At 39.5% G+C, this 27111-nt stretch overlaps 2 protein-coding genes across 2 annotated transcripts in view; one reads left to right on the forward strand and one right to left on the reverse strand.

Moving 5' to 3' along the window:
* Positions 1 to 1428: 1428 nt before the first annotated feature.
* On the reverse strand, positions 1429 to 16465 carry tsnax (translin-associated factor X). The gene is made up of 6 exons (XM_066696844.1): positions 16278 to 16465; positions 15755 to 15862; positions 14882 to 14996; positions 13596 to 13726; positions 3145 to 3263; positions 1429 to 2963 (listed from the first exon to the last, which is right to left on the reverse strand). The coding sequence occupies exons 1-6, from the start codon at positions 16291 to 16293 to the stop codon at positions 2583 to 2585; spliced, it is 870 nt and encodes a 289-aa protein (XP_066552941.1). The 5' UTR covers positions 16294 to 16465; the 3' UTR covers positions 1429 to 2582.
* Positions 16466 to 18037: 1572 nt separating this feature from the next.
* egln1a (egl-9 family hypoxia-inducible factor 1a) overlaps positions 18038 to 27111 on the forward strand; it is a 37548-nt gene continuing 28474 nt past the window's right edge. The window contains exon 1 of the mRNA XM_066696507.1: positions 18038 to 19229. Coding sequence (XP_066552604.1) covers positions 18465 to 19229 — 765 coding nt within the window. The 5' untranslated portion in view covers positions 18038 to 18464. The remainder of the gene's footprint in view (positions 19230 to 27111) is intronic.

A 27111-nucleotide genomic window follows, 5' to 3' on the forward strand; every position in this document is an offset into this window, starting at 1 on the left:
TCAATTAACTGGAATCTTTGCACTTTTCTCTATGTTGAATCAGTGTTAATTCTAAAATGATATCATTGATATTGTAGTTTAATGAAACACATAAAGCAATACATAAGATTGTTTCAAATGATGAGAGTGAATACAGCTGTGTTTAGCATGTGATTTCGGTTTGTCATTTCACAGCATTAACCCCAAAACACTTTTCTAGGGGGTTGTAAACCCAAAATATATATTATAACAAAGTATTCTATTTTGAGTCATGCATGTATCAGTGTGTGTAGGACGGTCTGCAATAAAACGCAACGTGGTACAATAATCTTTCAACAAAACTGTTTATCAGACCTCCCTCTGACCCTACAGGAAAGATTATAATTTCTAAGCAAACACTACACACCCCCAGAACAAACACGCTCTTTCTCTGCCAAAAAGCTTGCCAGAAAGATAATCTCATCCTTAGATGCCAGGTATTTGTTAGACTCGTGTTAATTATGTGAGCATAATAGCACTCAAAGTAACAAGCATGGCAAATGGCTAGTTCCTCAAAACATTGATGGACAGCAATCTTCAAGTCATACCGCAAATCTTGCCGCTGATAAACATGCCCTTTACACGAAGTTGCCACCACCATGTTGGGTTTGCGCCAAACATAATGCTTTGCACTTAGGCCAAAGAGATCAATTGTCGTTTAGTCAGACCATAAAACTTTTTTTACAAGTGTTTTTTATACCCATCCTTCTTATCTGTGCCTTTCTGAGTTCTTTATAATGCTCCTTGGTGCTCATAGTTGAGTCGTTGCTTTACAGTGCACTGCCCAGCAGAGGGAACCTACAGGAACTTCTGAATGTATCCTGAAATCATGTGAATCCCTACAGTTTAACCCAGGTGGAGGCCACTTAACACTGTGTGTCAGGTAAGTAAAGTCATATCAAATACGGACACATGAAAACTAATTTTCCACTCGGTGCCACCTCGGTGTACACATTCTTTGGGATTTGTTGGTTTCATTTTTGTAAGTTTTTTATATTTCATGTTTGCAATGAGGATCTAGTGACCTGTTTGGATGTACCAGTGTCGTCTTGAGTATTGGTTGGATAGGCGAGACACCATTCATCTCACATTGTGCTTAGTTTTCATTCCAGCTGGGCTGTTGCATTTCACAAACATTCCTGCGATGAAACATCTTCTCTGGAATGTGATGAAGTGAAAGGCAGTGAGTGGCGCTACGGTGTGATAAGGGCTGGGGAAAGTGAAAGAAAGAGCCGTTCAGAAGTAGGGCACGTACAGTGTACACAACTGACACGTCCCTGTCAGCAAGGCGCGGGGGGAAGAGGAGCCCTGGGTGGGTGTCTACCTGAGATAATCTGTCCGATATCATTGAAATAAACAACCCAGTTCTCGTTTTATCAGCAGGCATGGCCAAGAAAAGCAGAAATGAGATTAACTGTTTAAACAAACACTTTAATTCTGTATCTGATGGAAAAATGAAAAAAAAAATACTTTAAAAGGGGTTTTATTTATTCTTAACATAAATTGTGGCCAACAGGCTATTTTTAAACAGGGGACCCTGCGGGGAAAAAACAGTGAATCTCAGTCACAGGTCCACATCCTGGGGACAACTGGTTGATGTAGGTGCCCTGGATCTGTGCAACAGCAATATACATTTTTCAGTTGGATCTGTTGAAAAATGACCAGTTGCTCCTACGACTATAGCCTCCTCTTGCAGCGCCGTTGAAAGAGACAGTCTTGCAAGTCGTTCAATTATTTGGAAGAGCCAGCCTGGCAGGTTCAGATGTTGTTTAACTTAACAATGCAGCCATGAATTCGAAAACAGAGATGCAGGCTGGATTGGACCCAGGGAGAGAAATGGCACAGCACTTGTGGGACTATCTCTTATAATCAGAAGCAACAGGAAACTGTAATCATGGCCATTATAGAACAGGATTTTAAACTGGGTAACCACCAGCATTTTTCCAACATCAGTCAAGTTCTGCCACAGAAAGAATACAAATGACAACATACTTTTTAGTAAACACCAGATACTCAAGTGCCTTGGAACTTTCAAGATCACATCCCCCCAATTGATCCAGTTAAGACCTCCTAACCACCAATCACAAAACATTCAGAACAATCCAAGACCTCAAGGAACAGCAGGAGTTTACGAACAGATGAGTTGGATCAAACTGAATGGACATGACATGGAAGAAAAGTTCCTAGACTTGGGGCCAATTCCAATTTTTGGTGGAATTCCAAAAACATGAAACATAATATAAAAAAACAACATACGGGGTGTTTTTTTTTCACCAAACCATTTTAGTGGCTCCTCATTCTCGAATCCCTGCAGTCTCTGAACCAAAATGGTAGCAGACATTAAGTACATAGCAACTTTGGGAACCTCATGTGATCATCTGATGAAGCCTCCTTTCATTTCGGCAACCAACAATAACAGGAAATGACGTTTAAACTCAGGTCGGGGAAAGGAAACAGACACGGGGGAGTTTTACAAACAGGTGTAAAAACAGAACAGTCTGAAGCCCACCGCCACGATCCAACATATCGCGTGGGGGAAGAAGGGAGGGTTGGTAGGGACCTGGTTAAGAAATGCCCTCATCTGGCTCCATCAGGGTAGCCCTTGAAGAGAAGACGTCAGCCAGCATGTGTTTGGGGATCTCAGAGCCCCGGACCTTCAGGGTGTAACAGGCGTCCTCCACTTTCCCCAGACTCTGCTTCAGGGTGTACAGCTTCTTGGAGACCTCGTATGGGCCCGTGTTGCCGATGTAGGAGAAGCCATCGTAGATCTGTCTCAGGAACTGGCTGAGCTGGAAGGGGGTGTCAATGTCCCCGTTCCCCACGCTGGTGATACACATGCGCATCAGCTCCCCGGTCAGGTCCGCGATGCCCAGGAGGTAGTCGGTGGGACTCACCTGGAAACACACCGTGGCCACCTCTGTCTCCTGGGACTCAGGTGAGGGACCCTGAGGGGTAGAGAAACAGTCAGCGTCATCCCATTATAAGATCCTCCCAATCCAAGTTAGTGTAGCAGCTGATAATGTCAAATATGTCGTGACTCCAGATAACCGCAGAACTTTTCACAGCCTGCAGTTGAGTATTACATTCAAGTATGAGATCGATGTAAGTAGCTTAATGTTCTTTTACCTCATCTTCTTTGTCATCTTTGACAAATACTAGCTTCTTATTGATCTCTTCCAGGCTGATCAATGCACGTTCCTTGATGAAGTGTTGGAAAGACACTGCTTCCACATATTCCTGGATGCCTGAAACACAGGGACACCAAAGTCAGTGAGGGAAAGAGACATTCCACCAAAATGTGAACACAGGTCTCCAGAGCACATAACCCCGTTAACGCATTTAATTCTCTTGCAGGTGATTGTTGCACAGTAACGTTGTATGCACATTTCATAGGTCCTACTCTGGAATTTCAATACATCACTCTCCAGTCTGTTATGAACTTTGCCTTCTCTTTATGTTATGTTATTAGTCATATTAATTTTCTCTGTGTAAGGGTGAATTTTGACAACATCCCCTGGAGTCAACCAATTTGCATTGCCGTCCTATTGTTCATTTGGTTGCAATGTTGCCACAATGTCATTTGGTTAGCTGTGAACTAAGTCACCTGCTCTGAAAGGAAAAGAATGGAAGGTCACTGTGCTTCAAACGTCTCAAAACACATTAAGTAACATTGAATCAACTAGATTGTGAAAGATGCGCAGTAGATCAAGGACATTTGGGACACATACAAATGGGGCCCTGGGAAATGCATCTGGAGGGACTGAAATGAAGAAGAAAAATGTTGTATAGACAGTGAAAGGGTTAAAAACACGGCTTTAGAACTGAAGCAGGCAGTGAACAATAAGGTGGAGTCAGCTGACAGGAGCAGTAGTGCGGAAGGGACCTCGGATGCAAAATACTGTACATGAACACACATGACTTTTTGTTTATTTACAGCCCTCTTATATGTAGTAATCACTGGACAGATGAGTCAGTGTTTTAGTCTATTTTTAAAATGGGACTTGACATCAAAGACGGCCATATCTCTCCAATCTCTGGCTCAATAGCTTTTAGATAAACAATGCATGCTACGTTTTCAGCCATAACACATTCAAAAGCAAACGTTCTCCGACTGTATCATGTTTCAAAGCCATCAGTCATGTGTCCATCATCCACAGTGTCATGAACTTAAGCCTGTATAAGTGGAGTTTCTTTGTTGGCCACTTTCCAGGAAGTCTGATAATAACCTTATCAAGAATGGGAAGACTTCCTAAACATCTCCACATCCAACTCAGGAACTGCAGTGCCCATGGTATTCATTAGCTAACATAGGTTTCAATAAAAATCTAAATAAACACTGACAAATATGCATTTTGGCTCTGCTAACCTGCTACTAAGACAGTAAGAATTTTCACACCTATCAAATTTCTATTCACAGGTATTTAGTTATTATTGTTATTGGCTGATGCAAATCACATTCAACAAGGAATTTTAGAAAAGTTACAATGTAACTAAAAGCTGTAGTGCTGGAACAGAAAAATACTGAAACATACAACTTCGAAGAGTTACACAGAAACTAAATATGGGACAATATATAGTTATAGGGAAAGATTCACTAGCAAGCACGTAGACATTAAACCAGACATACATTTTACGAAATAAAATGAAAACAATAGTTACAAACTTTGAAGATGCCTGTGAGCTGTTGATATGACACTGGCCATGCAAGTTTCTGAACACGATTGGATTTCGTACACCTGTTACACTTGCTCTGTGTACGGTTTATGATGTACTAACTTTACTACAGCTCTCCAGGAGCAGGGTTGCAGCCTGTGGCCTGGACCGATTCCAGTCTGGAACACGCATATGCCCTTTGAAGGCTGCAGCTAATCCCTAACTTGACTGGCAAATGCCGAAAATCCAAATTACTTACAAAAAGAGAGAGAAACACAGGAGAAGAGTAATTTAGCTCCAAAGCCCAACGGCAATCTTATCTTTTCTGCATCGTCTCCCATAAACAACTTTTTTTTCTGAAAAAACAAAACGTCCTTTTTCCCCAAAAATATGCCTGGAGAGAGTGAGAGACTTTGACATTTCATCGCCTTTATTTATCAAAAAAAAAAAAACATCAACAACCAAATCCAAAAGAAACCGATTACCCAATTAATACCCCCATATCCTCATAGTAAGAGAGAGAACGGGAAAGACATAAAACAAATACCAAAGAATCCGTCAGGGCCACAGTTGCACTTCCCACGCCATATTTGGGGTTACGTTAGCATCATACCAACCTTCCTTTCTTGAGGGGGAGGCCACACATAATTAAGGTTTCTCTCCTCCTCTGTGCCATCACCGACAAGGGAGGCTCGACAACCTGGAGCTGAGCACTAAAGCGATCAGCCTGCTACATTCAGATCCACACCACCCCTTCCCCACATTGCTGAACACCCTAATTAAGACCGAATATACTACACGGAGGTCATGAAGAAAAAGGCAGGTGAAAAAAATTCTCTATGTTTTCATCTGGGCATGGTTGACTGATATTTTCTACAAACTGCTCTTCAGATACAAAACACAAATCCCCCTCCAAACTGTTGAGGGATAAATATGTAGCCCACGCAAAAACAAACAAACAAGGACTACTACCTTCCCCTTGGAAATTGCACAAGCAAATTAATCAATGTCAACAGTTAGCCCTGTTATTAATGGACCACATTAGAGAAAAGAACTATGGGATATTTGAAACAATAGCTGATTTCCTGTAAAACACAATTAAACAAGTTGATCAGGGAAAAGGCTGGGAAGCATTAAAACAAACCAAAACTTAATTATAGAGCTATACTAAGCTAATTTCTGAAAGGTTTACCTGAACAAAAAAACAAACAAAAAAAAAAAATTCTAACCAGCAAATTATTTTAATGTTTTCATGCTTCCTGAAATGATCTGCGGTTTTGTGATTTATTTCCTGAAAGCATCCTTTTGTCTTCCACACAAAAGCTGCGAGGCGAAAACAAAAGAGAAAGAACATGTGTATACATCCTCCTCAAAGGTAGCCAAGAAAGTCAAGTCCTGTGAAAGTCAAGTGAGCATTTGCGTCACCACTTTCATAGAAGCGCAATGATCCACGCTAACGCAGCAAACAATGACAAAACATCACGGCAAAAGGAGATTAATGACCTTGGTAATGTGCGACCCAACAAAGGGATGTCAGCAAAATGGAGGCCAAAGAAAATAGTGTCTGGAATTTATTTGGTATGTATCTGATAACAGCAGGGTATGTTTATTGCTTTGGCAAGTCAAACTTGCTCAAAAGAGAAGGTAACAGACAGACAGACAGACAGACAGACAGACAGACAGACAGACAGACAGGGCTGCCTGTTGGCACGTACTGTGGCTCTGTTTTGTGCTAGGTGTAATGTTGCATACCCATTCTCTAAAATATCATTAGCTAGTACATAATATCTAGATACGTAATGTTCATATTACAGGATAGGGAAGCTTGAGTAAGATGCAACACCCTTAGCCTTATGGAGTTAAAACTAAAAGAAACAGCATTTATCTGGGCATTCTCCATTAAGGAGAGATACACTGTTTATATGTAAAAGAGGGCCATCTGTATTTCTACATTTAAAACTACAACTTTCAGTTTAATCACAGTTCCATCATTTTTACATTAGTTTTTGGGACTTGGACAGAAATATACATTTTCCTACAGTTACAGAAACACAAAAAAGACTTCCTATATATAGAAACACAAAAAATGAGTAGGGCCTAGATTTGCTATAGTGGTATGACTCCAGTACCAGCATAAGTCTTTCCTGAGTCTGCAGGGTAATGTTTAATGGAAACATCGCAGGCCAACTGATTTTTTCCCCATCTCATTTTCTCCTTGCATTATATCTTTAGGTCAAAACAACACCATACTTTTATCCTGGATCCAAATTACCTGGGTTAGACTTCAAACTGTGTCTAAGCATTCATGCAAAAACACACTGCTTGCAAAGACAAAAGTGTTTTTTGTTTAATGTTAAAGAAGTGGAAAGTAAACTTAGGACTGTGCCAACTGATAACTGGAACTTTCCAGATTAAGAAATACTTTTAACACTTCAATTAACATTTCTTACAATCCTGACTTTGACAATATAAGATAAAAACACAAAGAGAGACATCTCTGTTCCAGTTAGTTTGTCTAATGCTGGTACAACAGGTCTGCCAGGTCTCCGTTACAAACAACAATGTAAATATATATTTATTCATTAACTGAAGCAAATTCTACATTGGTGCAAAATGCTTCAGGTTACGCGTGTTGCCGATTTGACAATAGACATTATATTTATGTATTTATTTTACCCAAAGAGTAGTTGTGTGGTCTGGAGCTATTTCAGGCATGATTGCTTGAATGCCCACCTCTCGGTTGTTACTTTTCTTATGTTCTGAAGCTTTCAAAGTCATGCGGTCTTACGGACGTCTTCAGTGGAGCACTTCTCAACATCTCTCACTGCACAATGGCAACAATTTTGTGTCAGCTTTGGAATTTAATTGTTTTCCTTATTCAGCCACAACGGCTTCCTAGTTCCTCACAAGACAGGAAGTGAATTGGTTCAGCGATTGCAAGGCAAGGTTACTGCCCTAATTTGAAACAAAACTCTCCCTGTTAAAGCGAACACAGTGGATGCTGTCAGACTGATACAACAGCAAAGACTCATCATAAATATCACAGATTAATGCTTAAAGGAACATGTCACACTGCATGGAACACAGGCTAATTAATCAAAGTAGCAGCTGACAATTTACCGTCAAAGAAATGTAAACTGACAAGCCGTCTTTGGATGGATGGCCATTGTTAAGACCAAAGGACACTGCTCAGGCTATCCCAGGATAATAACATTGCTTGGATATGTAATTCCTGAATATAATAGTCGATATTTGTATATTCAATATAATATTTGAAAATATAACCCCGACAAAGTTACATTAGAACATATTTTAATATGGTACACAATTTCTTTTTTAAATACTCCTTTCTTTAGACTAACAGGTATTACAGATAACTGATGATAGGTTAACAATTTAAAAGGGGTTGGTTAAACTGCTTTTAATTCAGGTTCATAAACAGGTTTTAATTAGTTTGCTAGAGTGACATATCTGAAAATGCTTTATTAATTAATTTGGATTTTAGTGTTGAACCCTTTATTTTGCTGTTTGGTAATAGTCATTTTTTGAAATAGTGTCTTTTAAAATATTTTTTTAGAAAGGCAGGAATTAAAATAACGTAACATTTATCTTTGAAACATGGACACTCGTTAACTTCAAATAAATTAGCTATATGCTTTCCCTGGGGTAATGCAATTCTTCACATGCACATTATTTTATACAATGCAATTGGGAGAGATACCCATCTTCTGGGTCTTTTTTGTTATGGCCTGTGTTACATAAGCACAAAGGGGAAATGATTACTTAATCATCCTGGTATTTTCTTATAAAAATACGGCTGTCTTTTCCAGGAGTCTCAACCCATCCTGGTAGTGCGGTTTGCCTTCAGCAGGAGCACAACAAATGAAAAACAATCAAGCAGCCAGATGTGTTGATTAGTTCACACAAATAACGCAAGGATTGGCGTTTCACTATGCTGATACCTACGTATTTACCAACACAGGCTTGGAATGACAGCAAGCCCAAACTTGTGTCTTGACGTCATTCTGAAGTAGCTAAGGGCAAAGTGGTCTCATAGATGAGAAGATTAGGCCCTGACGAAAGGAAGACTGTGTGGGATACCTACTACCTTTACATTTCAATTCTTTAAACAGTAAAACTGCAGGCTAATGAACATGACAATTAGAAAAAGCCAAAATGCAACTGACCAAGGAGAACACCTTGATACTTTTACATATTGATATATTTGGGATAATTCTTATTCTTTCACCTTTTTCAAAATTAACTACTCATTATTCACAACAGGATAAATATGCTACAATTAGGTCTAGAGTACAATCCAGTGCCACGAATCGGAAATCCTAATCACAGACAAGCTATTGAGACAATCTTTGGATTTTTATACAAAATACCTCTTTTGTGCTTGAAATTATTATATACAGTCGTAGTCAAAATTATTCACATTCTCCATTCAAAACAAAGTCATTCCATTATTGGTTATAGTTTAATTAAAAACATTGCTCATTAAACTGTAGCCTACTTATTTGTTAATGATATATTTTCATAGTTTGGTGAACTCTTTAATATACATTGTTTACAGTCATTAAAAGCATTGTGTTATTTTCTCAGACTTAACTACAGTACCTTATTACAATATCCAAGACAACCATATCAGTTCCAGTTAAGTTTATATTTAGCACAAAAAAGCTTTATTTTTAGCAGCCCAGAGATTAAAAAAACAAAACAATCCCTGAAACATGACAAGAAACTATGGCTCAGCTTTATCAGTTGGGCATATTCTTAAATAGTTATATAATCTAATTGACATAAAAAACAATATAAATCTTGGTGGGAAATACCACTGGTCACGTTGATGTGAGTGCACATGACATTCCTCTGAGACCACAATCTAAAACTGATTTCCACGGCCTGTAGATAACTGCTATCCCTAATGTTTCCTCAAAAAACTTGGCAGACACCACGTCTGACCAAAAAAAGAAATAAAAAAATAAAAAAAATCTGCTTCTCAGATTAGAATGGGAAAGTCTAATCTACAGTAGTCGAAAACAACGAGGGGGCACATCAATAACTGAAGCCCTATGTGAGAAAGGTGCTTTTTTTGTGTTTTTTAACACAATCGGGAAATCTGAATAATAAATAATAATTCAGTAGTTTCACAACACTGATTTGCGTGGGGGTGGCGAATGGATTTATTTGATTTTGGCTTATTTTCTTGGCTACAGGAATAACGGTCCGGAGCCGGTGCGGACCATCAAACCCCCCCCTTTTGCAGGGACTGAGCCAAGGAACTGCTGCAGAGGCAGTTGGTGACAGGGGAGGTGGTGGGATGCAAGAGAATGAAGTGCTGGAGGTGTGCGTTGATGACAGGGTATTTATGCGCTTTGACCAGAAGTGAGTGTGATGACATCGGAGTTGTTCACTCCCAAAATTAATTTGCCATGAGTCTACTTTGCTGCATCCATTTTGCCCTTTATCTTTACAAGGTTTCCAGGCCCTGACACAGAGAAGCATCCCCATAGAATGATGCTGCCACCACCACCATGCTTCAAGGTAGGGATAGCGTTCTCAGGATGATGTGCGTTCAAATTAGCATTGAGGCCAAAAAGCTCTATTTTGGTTTCATCAGACAATAGAATCTTCCTACACTTGGGAGTCTCCCACATGCCTTCTGGGAAACTCTAGTCTGATCTAGGCAGATTAACAGTTGTGCCATATTCTCTACATTTCTTAATAATGGACTTTACTGTGCTCCTGGGGGATCCTCAATGCCTTTTGTTTGGCTCTTATATCCGACCCCTGATTGGTGCTTCTGAAGAACCTTATTCCGGATTTGCATTTAATGTTCCTTCGTCTTCATGATGTAGTTTTGATGTAGTTTTTGTTAGGAATTGTACTAACCAACTGTGGGACCTCCAAGAAACAGGTGTATTTAACCTGAAATCATGTGACAAACCTTATATACACAGCAGGTGGACTCAATTCAACTAATTACATTAATTCTAAAGACAATCGGTTTCACCACAGTTCAATTAGGTGTGTCATAGCAAAGGGGGAGATTACTTCAATTATTTTTGGTTTTGTATTAGAAATTCATTTAAAACAATTTGCAGATTATATTTTTCACTCTGACATTTTCTAACAGTTTTTTTTGCATTCTTAAAAGTTGATTAAGAGCAGACTCGAGTGGTATTCATGTGTGTGATGGAAAAGATTTCTTGAAAACAACAGTTTTTTTTACAGAGCCTTGTTTTCACAGTATCACCCCACATTGCAAACTTTGGAATCAACAGCTCCAATGGGTGTGGGCAACACTGAGATTAAATTAAACAAAGGGCAGTTTTATAATATATTTTATTAATAGCTCAAAAAATGAACTTCCTGTTTGGTCAAGAGTATTTAGTTTTCTTTTTCTTCTTCCTCTGATTTATGGACTAAGGAAATGGCAAGATGCTTTTAGCATGGACGCTAAGGTACATTAAGTCCTTTGAAGAAAGTATTAGGGGAAACTCGGTTCCGTCATAATGAAACCCAATGCATTTCTACTAAAAAGTTTGAACGCATGGCACATTCTAATATAACATTTTAAGCAAAGCTGAAAATGTTTCAGCCGAGACAGGGCCTTTATTTATTCCAATCAAGCCATAAGCAGCATACATATATATAGATTAAAATATATATATATATATATATAGCCTATTTAAATTAAATAAATCTTGAGGTGTATTGTGTTAACCAGAGATCTAAGTAAAAAAAGGTGTTGCCTTCATCTACTCCCCCCCTAGAAAATAACATTCAAATTAGAGAATATTTGGATGAAGACATCAACCAAAATAATAGGATGGAGTAAGTGGAGGGCACAGAAAACACAAATATGAAATTCCCAAAAGTAGGCCTATTCCCAACAGAAGAACACTTTCTCTCACCTCTTTCTAATCCATATATCACTAATTGGAGAAAACTTTGGTTTCGGTTGTGTTTCAGATTATTTTGTGCCCAATAGAAATGAATGATGAATAATGTAGTGTCACTTTGGAGTCACTTTTATTGAAAATATGAATAGAATATGTTTCTTAACACTTCTACATAAATGTGGATGTTACCAGGACTAAGGATTATTCTGAATTAATCTTAAATAATGATGAGCGAGAAAGTTACTTTATAAATGTAAATGTAATTTCAACGACTCTGCGTCTCACTATTCTGTCATGGGTTTGTACACTCAAGTGGACAACTAACTCTCTTTTGAGAGTTTTATTTGAACACAAAAGTGAACGTAGCATTTGAGAATACAGTGCTTTCAGACTTTCTCTGTCTCTCCCTTTACTTCCATGAGAATTTGTGTAGTGCAATAATACAGTATTAACTAGTGAAAAAAACAGAACGTATCTGTATAAACCAAACAGCACCTACATTCATTCATAAAAACAATATACTAAACAAAATGTATAATCACATTAATAAGGAAAAATAAACCTCCGTCTTTGGGGTATGATTTTTGTTTCTCTGTAACGTAGAGTCACAAGCTTGATATAGCCATTGCATGCTTTGGCATTGGCATTGGTATTCTCCAAATACACAAAATATTTTGTCAGGGAATGCAAAATAATTCACTTTTTTTTTTTTCCTCTACATGTCTCGTTAGGGGTTTCATAATATTGTGATTGCCCACTTAAATCTGACAATATTTTCACCAATCTACAGCCACGCAATAATACCATATATTTTTCACACAAAAAATATAGATCCACATATACAAGTGGAATACCATCCCATCTTTGAATTTAATTGACATAGAAAGGTGTCCTTGTCCAGCTAAAACAATTTCCAAAAACAGATTTTTCTGGGGAGGAAAAAACAATCTAATTTAAACTGCACGTAGTAACCATAAAGAAAAAACATACAAATATAATAATACTGAAACACAGCTAATCTCCCAATTACAATAATTCTCTCTCTCTCACTCTCAAGAATGAGAAATTCTTACTTCAAATGCTTCATTTAAATGCATTTAAGTGCAAACGCATTTGTGTTTGAACCCAAGTCTGCCTACAATAGAGCAATGACAAAAGAGAATTAAGCAAAACAAAAAGCAGGCCAAGTCGGTCACTTAATTCTTCTCTGGTCCACACTTACTAAGCTATGAACTGAGAGATAAATATCACCTTTTTCTTTCTAGAAATTGTTTTACAAATACAAGGATTATGTATTACTTTAAGATGTCTGTACTTAGTTCTAAAAACTATTTCAGAACTTACAGAGGTGCTAAAATGCTTAGAATTCAGCATGTGGCTTTAAATAAATAAATAAATATCAATGAATGCTTTTTATGATGTGCCCTTTAACAATTTTTTCTTTAACCAAACCAGCATTCATTTAATACAAACCAAGCCTGTTTCACATTGCAAACTGTGGGGAGCACTGCCATGTCAGCATTCTTTGACTTCTCTGTCTGAAACTTGCCTCTGAAGTAGTACTTTACATTCATGATTTGCTGAAAATGCACTCCAGAATACAACTGTTTTCGAAATCAATCATATTCTATTTAGTCCTTTGTGAATCCTGACAATTAGAGGAAATGTATGTCACGGGATATTAAATGGTTTATATAAACCTTTTAAGAGCTCAGAGTGAAAGGAAAATCCAAAGACACTATGGCTGTCCCCGGCTGCAGGGAAGGTGCTCACCTGGTGTAGGCGAATGCTACAGTTTATTTGACTCTATTAAACGTTTCCTTCTTTTCCCCACTGAAGTTTTCATGAACTCCAGTTCAGCTGTGCCAACTAAACACAGAGACTTCTTACCATTTATTTTTCATTTAGACGTGACTTTGAAATCCGGGTCCGTCTCAATCTGAAGGCCAAGTTAAAAACACGGCATATAATTCTGTGCATGTAAAACAGGAGTGTCACTGACTGAGAACTCACCGGCAGTAAAGGCTCTGTGATACTGGAACAAGTCCTCTCCCTTCAGCTCCTCGGCGATCTGCTTGATCTTCAGTCTCACTCCCTCCAGCTTGGCCTCAGACTCAGCCAACAGCTCCTCCACACTTGGGACACTGAAGTCAACAGACAGGTCAAGAGACAACGTGTTAACAGAGTCCTGAAAACCAGCAGTTGGCAACGAGCACAAGTCAGAAGTGGGAGGCCATCGTTCAACCCATCTCCCTGGACCGGCTTGCTGACAACGAATGGATCTGTGAATCTCATCCAGCTTTCTTGAAGGAAGCAAGAGACTCAGCTTGTCACACAGAGGAACCCTTTATTGTTTTTATACTGGCATGATTTTACAAACATTAACATACAATGTTCTACATATACACAACATTACAAGGGGACCAAAATCTGCAGGGACACATGGACCCGACGACACAAATGGAAATTGGGCTTCAAGGCATTCAAGACGGAAAACAGGAGACACTTCTTCACACAGAGAGGCGTCACAATCTGAAAAAAAAAACCAGTGATGTGGAAGAAGTGACAATTTGGGAACATTTAAAAATAGACTGGATAGGATCCTTGGATCACTTAGTTATTAATGCACACCAAATGGGCATGATGAGTCAAAAGGCCTCCTCTCGTTTGTAAACTGTTACTTTGTGGAGTAATGGTTAGGGCTCTGGACTCATAACTGGAAGGTTGTGGGCTCAAATCCCGGGTGGGGCAGTGCTGATTGCTCTAGTGAAAATACCCAGCTGTTTAAATGGGTACAAATGTAAGTTGCCCTGGATAAGAGTGTCTGCTAAATGACAAATAATGTTATGTAACTAATGAGGTAATTAATCTTTTAACATAATATCTCAAAACTGTCCACTGTTAAAGCATTCATAAGGGATGAAGCTTGACTGATCAAAACCACACCAATGCACGTTTGGGGGCTTTAAGCTTTTACCTTGCATGACACCACTGGATTGCTATGATGTGCATCATCAAAATGTATCGGCAGATATCCAATTCACCTTCTTCCTGCAGCATCTCGAGTTTGTAAGTTGCACTGAGAAGGCACCTTGATCATATTTCTGAATTTGTATTGTGTCAGCTGTTATACACCAGACACACACACAGTTATTTCAGACTTTACAAACCTGCATGCTCCTGTGCATTAACTAATGCTAGCTGCTGGACATTTACTCTAGGCTATACTGCACAGACATACATGCCAAGTTGAAATATTTTGGATATTTTGTTTCAAACAAAACTAAGGTAATACTGACCTGGTCACTCTGTGAAGGAAGAATATTGTCCTCTTGCTTTCAATAGTGATGTCCCGGCTTAGTTTGAACAGCCTCTCGTGTTTATCGTGTTTGGTGTCCAGCTCCAACTGAAACGCTTTTGGGGCGGGGGGAAAGACAAATCCATTAGTATTTTGTTACAAGAAGTATTCCAAATGCATCGTCACTGCCTCACAAAGCCTTGGAAGATTGACCACATGGAGCTAAGCCAGATGATATGTTACGAATCTGAATTGCAATATTAGTGGAATGGGCATTGATATGTGTATGTGACAAATAAACAAGATGTGTATGAGAGGAAATGCAGAAAAGCTATGTCGCAAGTATTCTAAAAGCTGCTGCAAGAAAAAATACTATCAATTACTGTGAAATAACCTTCCTGTATACAGTCTCAGCTGCTTATGAAGTTTAGTGTAGCAGATTTGAATTGGGATGGAGTGATATTTGTCTCCCACTGGATGCCAGATTGAATTCACACAACCTAAATACTCTTTGCAGTTAGTATAGAGGTAGAAAGAATAAATAAGGACATTTTAACAACAGTTTTCAGACAATGAACCCAGTACCTAATATTTGCCCTGTCAGTACCACTGGAAGGGGCAAACTTTAACATGTATTTTTTAATTTTTGTTTGTCCATAACATACAAAGGGCAGCTTTTAGAGGTAATATATGTCAGAATACTATGTTAAATGGGGCCAATCCAGATGTCTGTCAAGGGACATATATGTGTGTTTCTATTAGTTCGTAGTAGTTTCAAATGTGTCACCATTCCCTTTTCCAGAAATGTCAAGTAACCACTTGGATTGAGTTGGTGTGGGAGGATCCCATAACGAGAAAAAAATAAGTTGCTTACTTTTAAAGGCAGACATAACAGGTGAAGATGAAGTGCCACCACTGTCACTGTCGTCAGTTTTCGCGCTGTGCGCATTATCTTGTTTCCGCTTCCGAAAACTTGCTTCACCTGAAACAAAAACCACAACAAGCCCACCGATGTTAGCTTTCTATTCTTCTATCAGACAAAGGGCACCTAAGCGACATGACACATTTAACACCAGCACAAAACAATACTCTTTTCAGCAACACACAAGCAACCACATTTCTATTGATTACTAATCATTGCTTTTTTTCCTCAACAATATTTAGATGTGCATCGAGATGTCGATTGTTTGATGCATTGTATGCATTATCGTTTCAATCCTCATCATCACAACTGATAAATGTACGAATATCATCTTGATCGGTTTAGTTCAAATGTCTTCACAGAAGCGTCACTGATGCATTCATGTGGTTTGCATGCTAAATAAAAAGCCATTGTGAGGAAAGTAGCGTTAACAAAACTCTGCCTGTATTTATAAATAATAAGATTAGCATCCTACCTTCTTTCTTACTCATGGTCTAAAAATGTTTTCAACGATATTTTAAGTTGCACTTCTAATTGCGTCTGTCTAATTGCTGAAGTTTTCTATTTATTATCGTTGCTTGTCTGTCTGCACGGTGTGTTTACTCAAAAACCACGTTTGCCAAAGTTACCATCATTGTATTCACGACCATAGAAAAGCAAAACTAGCCTTCTTTCTAATGCCTGTTATTTAAAAACACAATTTATCAGTTACAAATGATCTTATAATAAAATATGTACAACGCTTATATAACTTCTACATTTTTTATACATTTGAAAAAAACAATACTATTCAATTTCCATTGAAAGTGTTTTAATACACTTGTTGTCCGAATTGGCATACGTTAGGGTTCTTTTTTTATTTGGGGTCTTGCTCCTGAAAAATACGTCAAATTGAAAAGTTGCATTGTGGGAAATGTATTTTATTCACTTTCGAGTCTACGTGTTTTCCAAAAGAAGAGGACATATTTCATCTAAGAAATGCGTTATAGCAAATGCTACACATCTTTGTGGTTATAGCACCGAAAAAAAATGCATAACTAATTATTATTAAATTTATTTTTTTAAAGGGGAATAATATTGTTAATACTAAGCTTAAGATACGTTTTCACCAATATAAAACATTATAACAATAGAACTAGAATTATACATTTAAACAGTCATAGACACACTCAGAACAGTCTGCTGCATTTAAAAGCTATTTATTTCACTAGGAAACATCCAATTTGAACGGACATGAAACTGAAGCACAACACACTATATGCGATGCTAATTTGCCATTACATTTGAATTGCACTTCAGCCGGTGACTTCAGCAGTTGCTTGAGCAGTGAGTTCCTGAACATTTCAAAATGCTAGTGTGAATGTCATTTCTGGTGACGGATGACCTCCAAGATGATGCCACTTTTGGTCATTACATACTGTCAAGATCCTATTGGATTAAAACATGCACTCAATAAGGATACAGAGCTCATAAGGCTTAACTAAAGCAGATGTGTTGCAACTGAGTTCAATTCTACATTTACTTTCCCTTCCCTCTGTCTGTGTTTGATAGAGGCATGGGTTGTCATGGCAGGTGGCAGTGTTGCTCTGCAGCCCTGAGAAGTGCAATTCCCCTCAGTGCCAGCCTGATGAGCCCAAGTCGTGCCTTGGAAGAGCTTTCTCCTGCAATCCTTTGTTGTGCAACTCATATCCTGAAAAGGTGCCAACTGCTGCTAGCTGTTTTGTGGTATACACATCTACCCACAATAACTTTGGACCATGCAGAAATTGGCAGGGCATGGTCTTATGCACACTTTTTGTGACATAGCATAATTGAATACATGCATATTGCTGTGTATGGAAGTACAGTTACTATACTATATGTAATATCGGCTTCAATTCCACATTCAGAATTCTTTTTGCATTAAGACAATGGGGGGGAATCAATAATGAATTCTGTAACCGTTATTGGTGGGGGAAAGTCAATAGTAGTGAGTTGCGGAAAATACACTGAATGTAGCATCGCCTGTCATCAAAAACGAACAAATATGACACCCTACTGTGTTGCGATTTCCCCTTCAATTTTTGAGATGGCACGTTATGTGATATGTGTGACTTTCGGGTGACGTCAATGGCAATGCCGTGAGGAAGAAGGCTTTCTTTTGCGTCGGACTGGAGGGATGACAGCTCCTCTTAAAATGGGCAGCTGATTTCCTGCGGTCTGTCGCTCAGCACACTGCGCACCCGCCCGGCGTGCTGTAAAGCTGCTCGACTTGTGAATGGAGGACGAGACTCAGCGCTGGGGCTCCGGGCGGCGGCCCTACCCTCGGCTTGCTTACGTCAGGGGCTGGGTTTTGCTGGGACGACGTGAGGAGCCGAGAAAGAGAGCGGCGCCATGCGTCTCTGTCAGACTGGGAGTCGGGCAGAAGAGGCGTTTTGAAGTGCAGTAAGACGGGGGAGCATGTAGCGTCCGCCACTGAACGATTCTTATCCGCACACGACCCGCGAAGAGGGTAACCGACCTTGTGTGATGAAAGTAGCTGGCCGTGCGGTGGAGGAGGCGGGTTTTCCTTTGCGCTTGCTGCGGTGGGACCGGCGGTGGATCACTTCCAAACTTCTACAGCGCAGCGACGCGGGGAAGCGGCGGCTTTAAAGGCACGGTGACCCGCTCCGACTCCGCAGCCATGGCCGGCGAGGAAGGCGCGTCCGAGCTGGACCGGGACCGCCAGTACTGTGAGCTCTGCGGGAAGATGGAGAACCTGCTGAAGTGCGGCCGCTGCCGAAGCTCCTTCTACTGCAGCAAAGAGCACCAGAAACAAGACTGGAAAAAGCACAAGCTGGTGTGCAGGGAGGCCGAGAAAGCACAGAGCCCGTCCCAGGCAGAACCGCAACAGGCAGCCCGGGAGGAAAAAGAGGCGCCGCAGCCGCCAAAGCCCCGCGCCGAATCGGAAAGCACGGCTTCCCACAGCGCCGCAGACACAGGCCCCGTGAACCTGCCGGCGGAGGGGGACCGGATGAAAAATGTTATCACTTACCCCGATGGGTCTGGTAGTATACCCAACCACAAGCAAGCCGGAGAAGGGATTAACAATAACCTGAAACCCAACGGACAGACGAAATCCCATCCACAGAAACTAGCCATGGAGTACATCGTTCCGTGTATGAACAAACACGGCATCTGCGTCGTGGACAACTTTCTCGGAGAGGAGACCGGGCTGTGCATTTTGGAGGACGTGAAGGCGCTTCAACAAACGGGCAGATTCACCGACGGCCAGCTGGTCAGTCAAAGGAGTGACTCCTCCAAAGACATACGAGGAGACAAGATAACGTGGATTGAGGGAAAAGAGCCCGGGTGCGAGAAGATCGCCTTCTTGATGAGCCGCATGGACGACCTGGTCAGACATTGCAACGGTAAACTGGACAACTACAAGATTAATGGCAGGACAAAAGTAAGTAAGACGGTGGGCACAGGCTTGTGTTGTTGCGCGTCCTGTTTAGTGGACGCGGGTTGTCATCTCGGATATATGCCACATAAACACGTCTCCACGTGTGGGCAAAAACACACGTCCCACAAGTCTGAAGGAATAAAAAAAATCAATTAAAATGCACCACACTGCTTTCGTTTTGTAATGCCAGGCAGTTGTGCATTTGCTAGGGTTATTTAGAAAGCATTGCGACAACCGTGGCGTAGGGAAACATCTGCACATTAAACGTGTTTGTATATTCACAAGTCCGAAATAATATACATATAAAGAGCGCACAATCTACAAGTGATATGCTTCATAACACAAGTTATTTTTGTTTAATTTAGTTTTTAAATATCTACACCTGGTTTGTACTTTTGTGCTTTAGTTCAACACCTGTTGTCTGAATACCCAAACTAGCTAAACTGAGAATTTAAACCTAGCTTGAGGCGAATTGTTCAAATGCAGGAAAGGGTTTGGTGAATGCCTTTCACTCCTGGTATCAGATGAAAATGTAGCCCGTCGTTGTGCAACATTTTAGATATTAAAGATGAAATCCAGAAACCTTGATAATGTTGAATCACTCAGTCTAACCAGGAACCCAGTTGCCCCAGGTGAACTCGCATTATTGATTGATTCAGTGTAGCCAAGGTAAAGATGTTTGTGAATTCTAGGATTATCTGGGTCTGTTTGGGATTGAAGTTGGTTATCCTATCATTTTATAAAAAGCAAAAACATGCTCTTATACTTTAATTCATTTCTAAATGTATGTAGGCAGATTACACTGATTTTATCAACATTTCTTAGAATGATAATCCATCAGTTTTAGTGTATTGATGAACCTCTATAGACGTCATAGGCCATTTCAGTTGTTAAAACATATCTTGAAATTGCGTCAATGGAAAATTCTGTACGTAGGGTAAGCCTTCAGCTTATTCAGTGCAGGAAGTGCACACAACCCTTAGTTACCATCTATTGTTAATAATATTGATGTTTATTATTATAATTTAAATCCATGTTTAACATGAACATGAGCTGACCGTTTGAAATATAGGCACAGTGAGGTACTGGTTCCTTAGTTTTGTTTTAATGAGCTTTGAATTCTAAAAGTGGTAGGCTAATGATTTTGCTAATAGCTATAGATACTTTGATTTCAGTTTAAGCTGCTTTGGAAGAAATTGTGACTTAAACTACTGAATAATTTTAACATTAAATAAGCCACCAATTGCCAAAAACTGAATAGAAAATAAAATGCTTGAAGGCAACTATGATTAGCGGCTTTGAAGTAAGTTTGAGACAACATAGTTATAAGGTGGTGCAGTTGTAGTTTAAAATCTGGGACCATATAAGTCATATTGTAGATTTCACATGTTTGAATTGATATGCAGACCTTTTGCAGCAGAGATAGTCAAACCTCATCTATGATTAGCAGCTACTTTTTGAATAATTAAAATCACTGTATTATGAAAAAAAGGCAACTGGGCAGTAGTGGAGTTGTCGATCATTTGGTTTTATATAGTTTCACATTTCATTGACAAAAAATACAATGCACAAATGATCACCTTTGCAAGACCTACTATATGATAAGACGCATCACTTTTAAGAACAGAACTTTATCCGTGGGGGGCAAACAATAGCTCAGTTTTAAAGAAAACTGCTACCTTTTTAATTTCATGAACACAAAAAGTTAGTACTCTGTTTCTTCTATTCATTTGAGTTTCTCCTTTTGCACCTTTTGACTTTTGAGCTACTGGGTAGTATCTGTTGCACATTGAAGTGTTTGATTTGGTCTTCATGTGGTCAGAGGGCTTACTTTGCTTAGAACAGGGATTGTGTGGCTGAAAATGTCTTTTATTTTAACCAATTTCTAGTGAGTCTAAATGCAATTCTCATTTGGTTTCTCTCTGAGGTTTCTGGTTCCAAAAAAAAGCTTATATGAAATCTGCGAGTGCGTTTCTAACCTTACTGCATCTACATTGCAGCTGCTGTTGCTTGTGCGCAATAAAAAGGGTGCGGGGTTGAGTGCAGAAGTGGTAGTGCTAGTCAGACTGGCAGTGTAGTTGTTTGCTGGGAACGGAAACTGTGGGTGCAGGGCAAGACATGAGATGACATGCTCATGTGCTGCTTTTATTTGTGCACATCTCTCTGTCACATGGGAAGCTGGTCATTCTGTGAGTTGTTTCACTCATTAGCTCCCGTTTCTTTGCACATCCTTAATGTTCTGTATTGCAGCCCATGAAAAGCAGATTTGGGTTTAAATTCACCTGCTTTTCTGTTTAATTTAACATCTCTCCCTGCTGTTCCATCCCATCACATCATTTAACCTGTGATACAAATCTTTAGCGTGACCTCTTCTCACTTGACCCCACTTGGTTTTGGAGATTATAGATGATGTCAATAACTCATGACACTTGAGGTTTGGTATTTTTAAACCCTTTTCTTGTGCTGTTTGAGTTAATGTGTATTGTCCGTTAGTGGACACAGGACAAAGTTCGTTTAACATTCTTGTAGTTTAAGAAAATAATTTGAATGTCATCTAGGGTTGAATTAAATCAAAACTTTGACCCACCCGCTAATAGAAAACTACAAACCTGTACATCATAACGGTTACATTTATGATTAGAAGACAGTGGCATCTTGATAAAAATGAAACATCTGATGCATCTGAGTACAGTTCTGTAGTCTTATATTTGCAGGTGGGTCAAAGTTTTTATTTAATCTGGCCCCTAGTTGATTTCAATGTTTGAATGATGTGTGCCGTAGAAAGTGTATTATTTCACGATTAGTTCAAATGGATAGATCCAATGCACACACACATCATGGATCAAAAATACAGTAATCCATGATGTTACCATAATAGCAAGCCTAGTTGAGCTGTTTAAATCTGCAGTTTAACAAAACCCAAACATAATCTAAACTGATCTGGAAACAAAAAAAAGTTCATGTAATTGAAATTGTAATGCAAAAATAAATAGTAATTTCAAATACATCTGGTATATCTTGTTAAAAATGCATTTCAATCTAGAAATACAATTTCTTAAACTTCAGAAATGTAATGTAATGTGTCTTGATTGAATACATTTTGAGCTACTACAAGTGTGTTATATATATATTTTATCATCTTTGTTTTTAGGCTGAGCTAACAAAGCTTGATAACTTTTTCTGGCACTCTTCTGTGCAGTGAGGATGTTTCTAGCTCTTGGGGCAAATTGTAAGGTAATGGACCCTGGATGTAAAGCCACTGGTGTTGAATAGCATCCCAAAGCAATTTCTGAAACAAAAGGTTTAAATCTGTATGGAGCACGTAGCATTTGGCAGCTGCTGCACTTAACTGCCCTGTGTTTCCTGGTGCACGCTCCCCTTTTGCAAATTCCCTTCTGCTCATTTCCTGTGTCTGCTTTTTATAGGCCTTTCCATTCCCTGCCCCTGTGCTTTTGGTTTGTGTTTTAGTTCAGTTTCATAGATTAACATTAGATATACTAGGGATCTGGAGTGGAGGGTTGTGGGTTAAATCCCAGGTGGGGGCACTGCTGTTGTACCCTTGAGCAAGGTACTTTACCTAGATTGCTCCAGTAAATGCCCAGCTGTATATATGGGTACAAATGTAAAAATAATGTGATATGTTGTAACAATTGTCACCCTGCATAAGGGTGTCTGCTAAGAAATCAGGTAATAATACTAGACCAGTTTAGTGGGTGTGAACATTGGGGTGCACATTTATGCTTCTGTATTGGTAAGGCTCATAAATGCCACAGGCTGAGCTTCAGATTTCCTATTTTACACTTATCACTGTATCGTTAATAACAAAACCCTGAAAGAGAACTGCTTGCAATATTTGTCATAGGGTGTAGGTCCATTCTTGCCATTAGTCCTAAATCCTAGAACAGAAATGTCCAACAGTTGGGGTCAATCCCAGTTTGTTTATGGAACTGCAAATTAAAAATGTAATTCTAGAACTGGAATTGACTACATTTAAACTGATGTGAAAATGAAAGGAAGTGACCCCAAACATGATGCGTTCTGTCACCTTTTCATCTGATTTCCTCATTCCTGTTTGCCTGTAATTGTTCATATTGTGGTATTGTGATCAGAACTCCGTGCGGCCTGTATTTTGGTGTGTGAGCTACTGCCATGCTGTGATGTGCTTCTGTATGCAATTCCCAAAGTACTTGTGGGGCAAATTTGTCGAAATGTCTCTGTCTGTACTTATTGTTAGCCTGCTACAGGTATGGGAATTGCACTCATTTAATGTTATTACAGCCCTTTTAATTCCACACTGGTTATTGGTGCAGGAAAAAAGCCTGAAACGGACAGGACCATGTGTTGGTTTTTATGCAAGAGAATGCAGTGTAACCTGGAATGGCTGATTTTGAAATCAGTCTGCTTTCCAAGTGTGGGCTTTACTTTGGCACATCTCCATGCATTTCAGCTTCTGTATAATGTGCTCTTCAGTGGATCTGGTCAAATTTAAGCAACAGTCATATGTACACTCTGGCAAGCATTCTGAGAAGGTTGTCTGCTCCAATGCCCCTGCTATATTGGCAGAAACTGGCAGTGACAGGAGGCGGATTGCCTTCACGTACTTTTGAAGTACCACACATCAGGGTTGGGCGATACATCACATACCGATGTACGGTTTGTCATAGCACAAAATCTTGTGCGTTTTCAAATTAAATATGTATTTTTTGGACAGTATTCAAAAATACATAAGCTGCTAATGCAAAAGTAATTTTATAAATTAACTTAATTATTTTGGCTGTTGTTGCAGGCTTGGTAGCTGGGTCTTTGAAGATAATTGTAAACCATCAGACGTTTGTCAAGGTTTTCACGTTCTTATTTGCAAGTTTAGAGAGAACAAATCAAACAGTGTTTTGCAGTGAAGGCCTACTTAAAATCAGTTTTGCTTGTTGTACTATTACATACTCTTGTTGATCATTACCTCCAAATTGTGTGTGTTTTTTCAAGGCACAACTGGAATCATTTGATGCTATGCGTCGCTTAAGCTTTAATGCAATGTACAGCACGTGTCTGTATGAAAGTGCGGCAAAAACTATAATGTATAATGTTGGATGTTATGGCTTCAAAATAAATCTGGTCTTTTTTTTCACTTTTTAAATAGGAATAAGGCAATCATGTGATGAAGGTTGGTGGTAGTGCTACAATGAACCTTTGGAACTTATATGTCATAGTTTCTATATTGATGCATGCTGTAAATGGGTTTCTGTATCAAGTATCTTTTGAGTATATTGTCTAAACAGCATCCAACAGTTTATCATACAAATGTATTGAACTATTTAAAAAAAACATTCTCCAACAGATCTCCTCATTAAGACCCATCTGGAATATCTAATTTATCTATCCAAAATCTTTCAAGATTTTCTGTTCCAAAGCACGTCCTCCTCATCCCAATTTCTATCCATCGCAAATGAGTGTGTAATGATCCTATGCACACTGCAAATGACGAAAAGCATGAACAGTTTTGGATACCCAGCTTGTATACATTTCATGGCGTAACTTAATTCATAACTGCAAATGCAAAAGATGCACTTTATGTATCATTTCAGCACCATTTGATGTCATTCGGATGGCAATTAGTGATGACACCAATGACCTTCATTAATCAAATTTGTAATTTGCTAGTCCAGTGCGTACTTAATCCTTGTTTGCTGGTCTGTAGCAATTTGTCTATAGGTTTCAAGGTTAGCCTTGAGAGAGCCTGTTGTTTTGACTACGTGCAGCTGGAGGGGTTGTATGGTGAGAGAAGGGGGATGTTGAGGAAGGGGACTGAGGAGGAAGATTGATAGAAGGCTGCACATTGTTGCAAAAGGTTTGCAGGAAAAGGAATTAACCCTGCATGCTTTCAAAATGACTAGTCATTTAGACACAATCATAGTGCCCCACAGCTAGCGTGCTAGTTGTGTTAACCAATCCAGTCCTGCTGGTGGGATCGCAATGCACTGACATGCTGTGTTGTGAGGCAGAGGGGTGGCGGTGATCATCCTTTACACGTTCCTGACCCCTCCATCGGCCGGGGTTATCAGCTGGTCTGGTGTGTGGCTCACATACACTCTCGCCATATTCTTCAGGTTTCCGCAGCCAGTTCCACATCCGGCCTCCCCTGATCTTGATCACATTTGGAGACCTGTGTCACCTTTTGCCTGGGATCCAGGCCACTTGGAAGAGGAAACTTGCCTTCTCATAAGGTACTTCAAGGAAGGAAGCTGCTTTTTTTTTTTTTTTTTTCTTTTTCTTCTCCCCTCTTCCCCCTGACCCTGACACAAAAGAGAAGAGGTACACCAGGGAATGAAACGTAAACATATGCTTCAAACGTGAATTAATGACTGCTGGTGCGGCGCTATTATCAGAGAAGACAACACATCACTCGCGCTTCCTGTTGCTGAATAGTCACAATGTTCACTTGGCGTCTCTCAGTGGCCCAGGCTTCTTCCCTGCATGCAGTTCAGTTCAAGGGTCTTCCTGTGAAATTTAAATCTATGGATACACTCCAAATTGAGAGCTCGGTTGGATCAAAAACCAACAGGGTAGGGTGTCCTCCGGGACCAGGAATGGGAACCCTGGTCTAGAATCACAGGTTGAATCACACCTGTTTTGAGGTATTAAGCAGTTGCTTATTGGAAAACTTCACCTAAATCTCTTAACCAATGCTAATTTGACTTTCAGTGCAGTTTAGTACAGCCTTGCAAGGTAGTACAACTTACTCTCTTAACTTTGGCACCATTTCAGAAATGGTGTGATGACTGGTGTTCACAGGAATGCATTGGACTTTTACTCCCAGAGGACTGTTTATGTGGGGACCTTTGGAACAGCAAGTGAGATGCCTTTGTCATCTGGATGCAATTTGTTCCAACCCCTCCCCCAATTAAGGAATATAGCAGTTACACATACCACTTTTTATCGCACCTCCCCAGTTTTCTACAAAGCTAAAGGATATCATAAAATTGAACAATCTGTTCTTTTTAATTTCCATTCACAGGTAGCAAATTAAGTCCTGCAGGAATCTGATGTTTTATTCTATGGAACTTTCTGATGGGGATGTTAATTTAGTACAGCACTGAACAATTATTTGTTTTGTGGGACAAAGAGGAGTTTGTATAGGTTACTCACCACTGGGGGAAGAAAGAAGGGAAACTGATTCACCTGACAAGAGTGTAGAGGAATTCCTCACTTTGTGTTTCCCTCATTCATCTACACTGACTTTGCCACTCTCCTTCAGTTTTATCTATCAGTCACATGTTGTGAAGAGGTGAATAATTGTCTCCTGCAGCTCATTTTCGTAAAAAAAAAAAAAAAATTCGAACAATGAAAGGATTATATTGTAAATTGAAAGGTGACATTGAGGCATTTTTGCTCGTTGTCACATTTTATCCTCCAGTAATGAGGGGGAGTGACAGGCATTTTAATGGATTCTAGCATCTGTCATACAGGTAGTTATTCACTTCTTTACAGGCAGTGTTTGTACTTATTTGACAATCAAGAGATACTTCTCACCTTTACACACTACCATTTCTTCAGAAGGACAACAAATTAATGTAATACAAATCAGGAATATGATTTACAGTGGCAGGTCACAATTATTTATTAAAGAAATGGTTTCCTAAAGATGTGAGAATGTGACACCCTGTTTACCCAGATGAAGGGTTTTGGAGGCAGAGCATAACTGTCCAGCATGTGGCGTGAGTAATCCAGGATGCGCTATCTAATAACTCGCAGTCGATTGCCGTCGCTGTTTTTCCCGTTCTGTAGTTCAGCAACTGGACGGTTAAAAGCTGAAGTAGAACCCAAGTACAGTATATGTTTCCATTGTTCTTACTCAACTGTAAAAACTAGGTCATTACTTTAAACAGTT

Source organism: Amia ocellicauda, chromosome 23, assembly GCF_036373705.1.
Source record: "Amia ocellicauda isolate fAmiCal2 chromosome 23, fAmiCal2.hap1, whole genome shotgun sequence".
Classification (NCBI taxonomy): domain Eukaryota; kingdom Metazoa; phylum Chordata; class Actinopteri; order Amiiformes; family Amiidae; genus Amia; species Amia ocellicauda.

Coding starts and splice junctions, on each gene's coding strand:
- tsnax (XM_066696844.1), bottom strand. Junction 14,997..15,754: donor TGTTATGTCTGCCTTTAAAA/GTAAGCAACTTA, acceptor CCGCCCCAAAAG/CGTTTCAGTTGGAGCTGGAC. Junction 13,727..14,881: donor TTCCTTCACAGAGTGACCAG/GTCAGTATTACC, acceptor TGTTGACTTCAG/TGTCCCAAGTGTGGAGGAGC.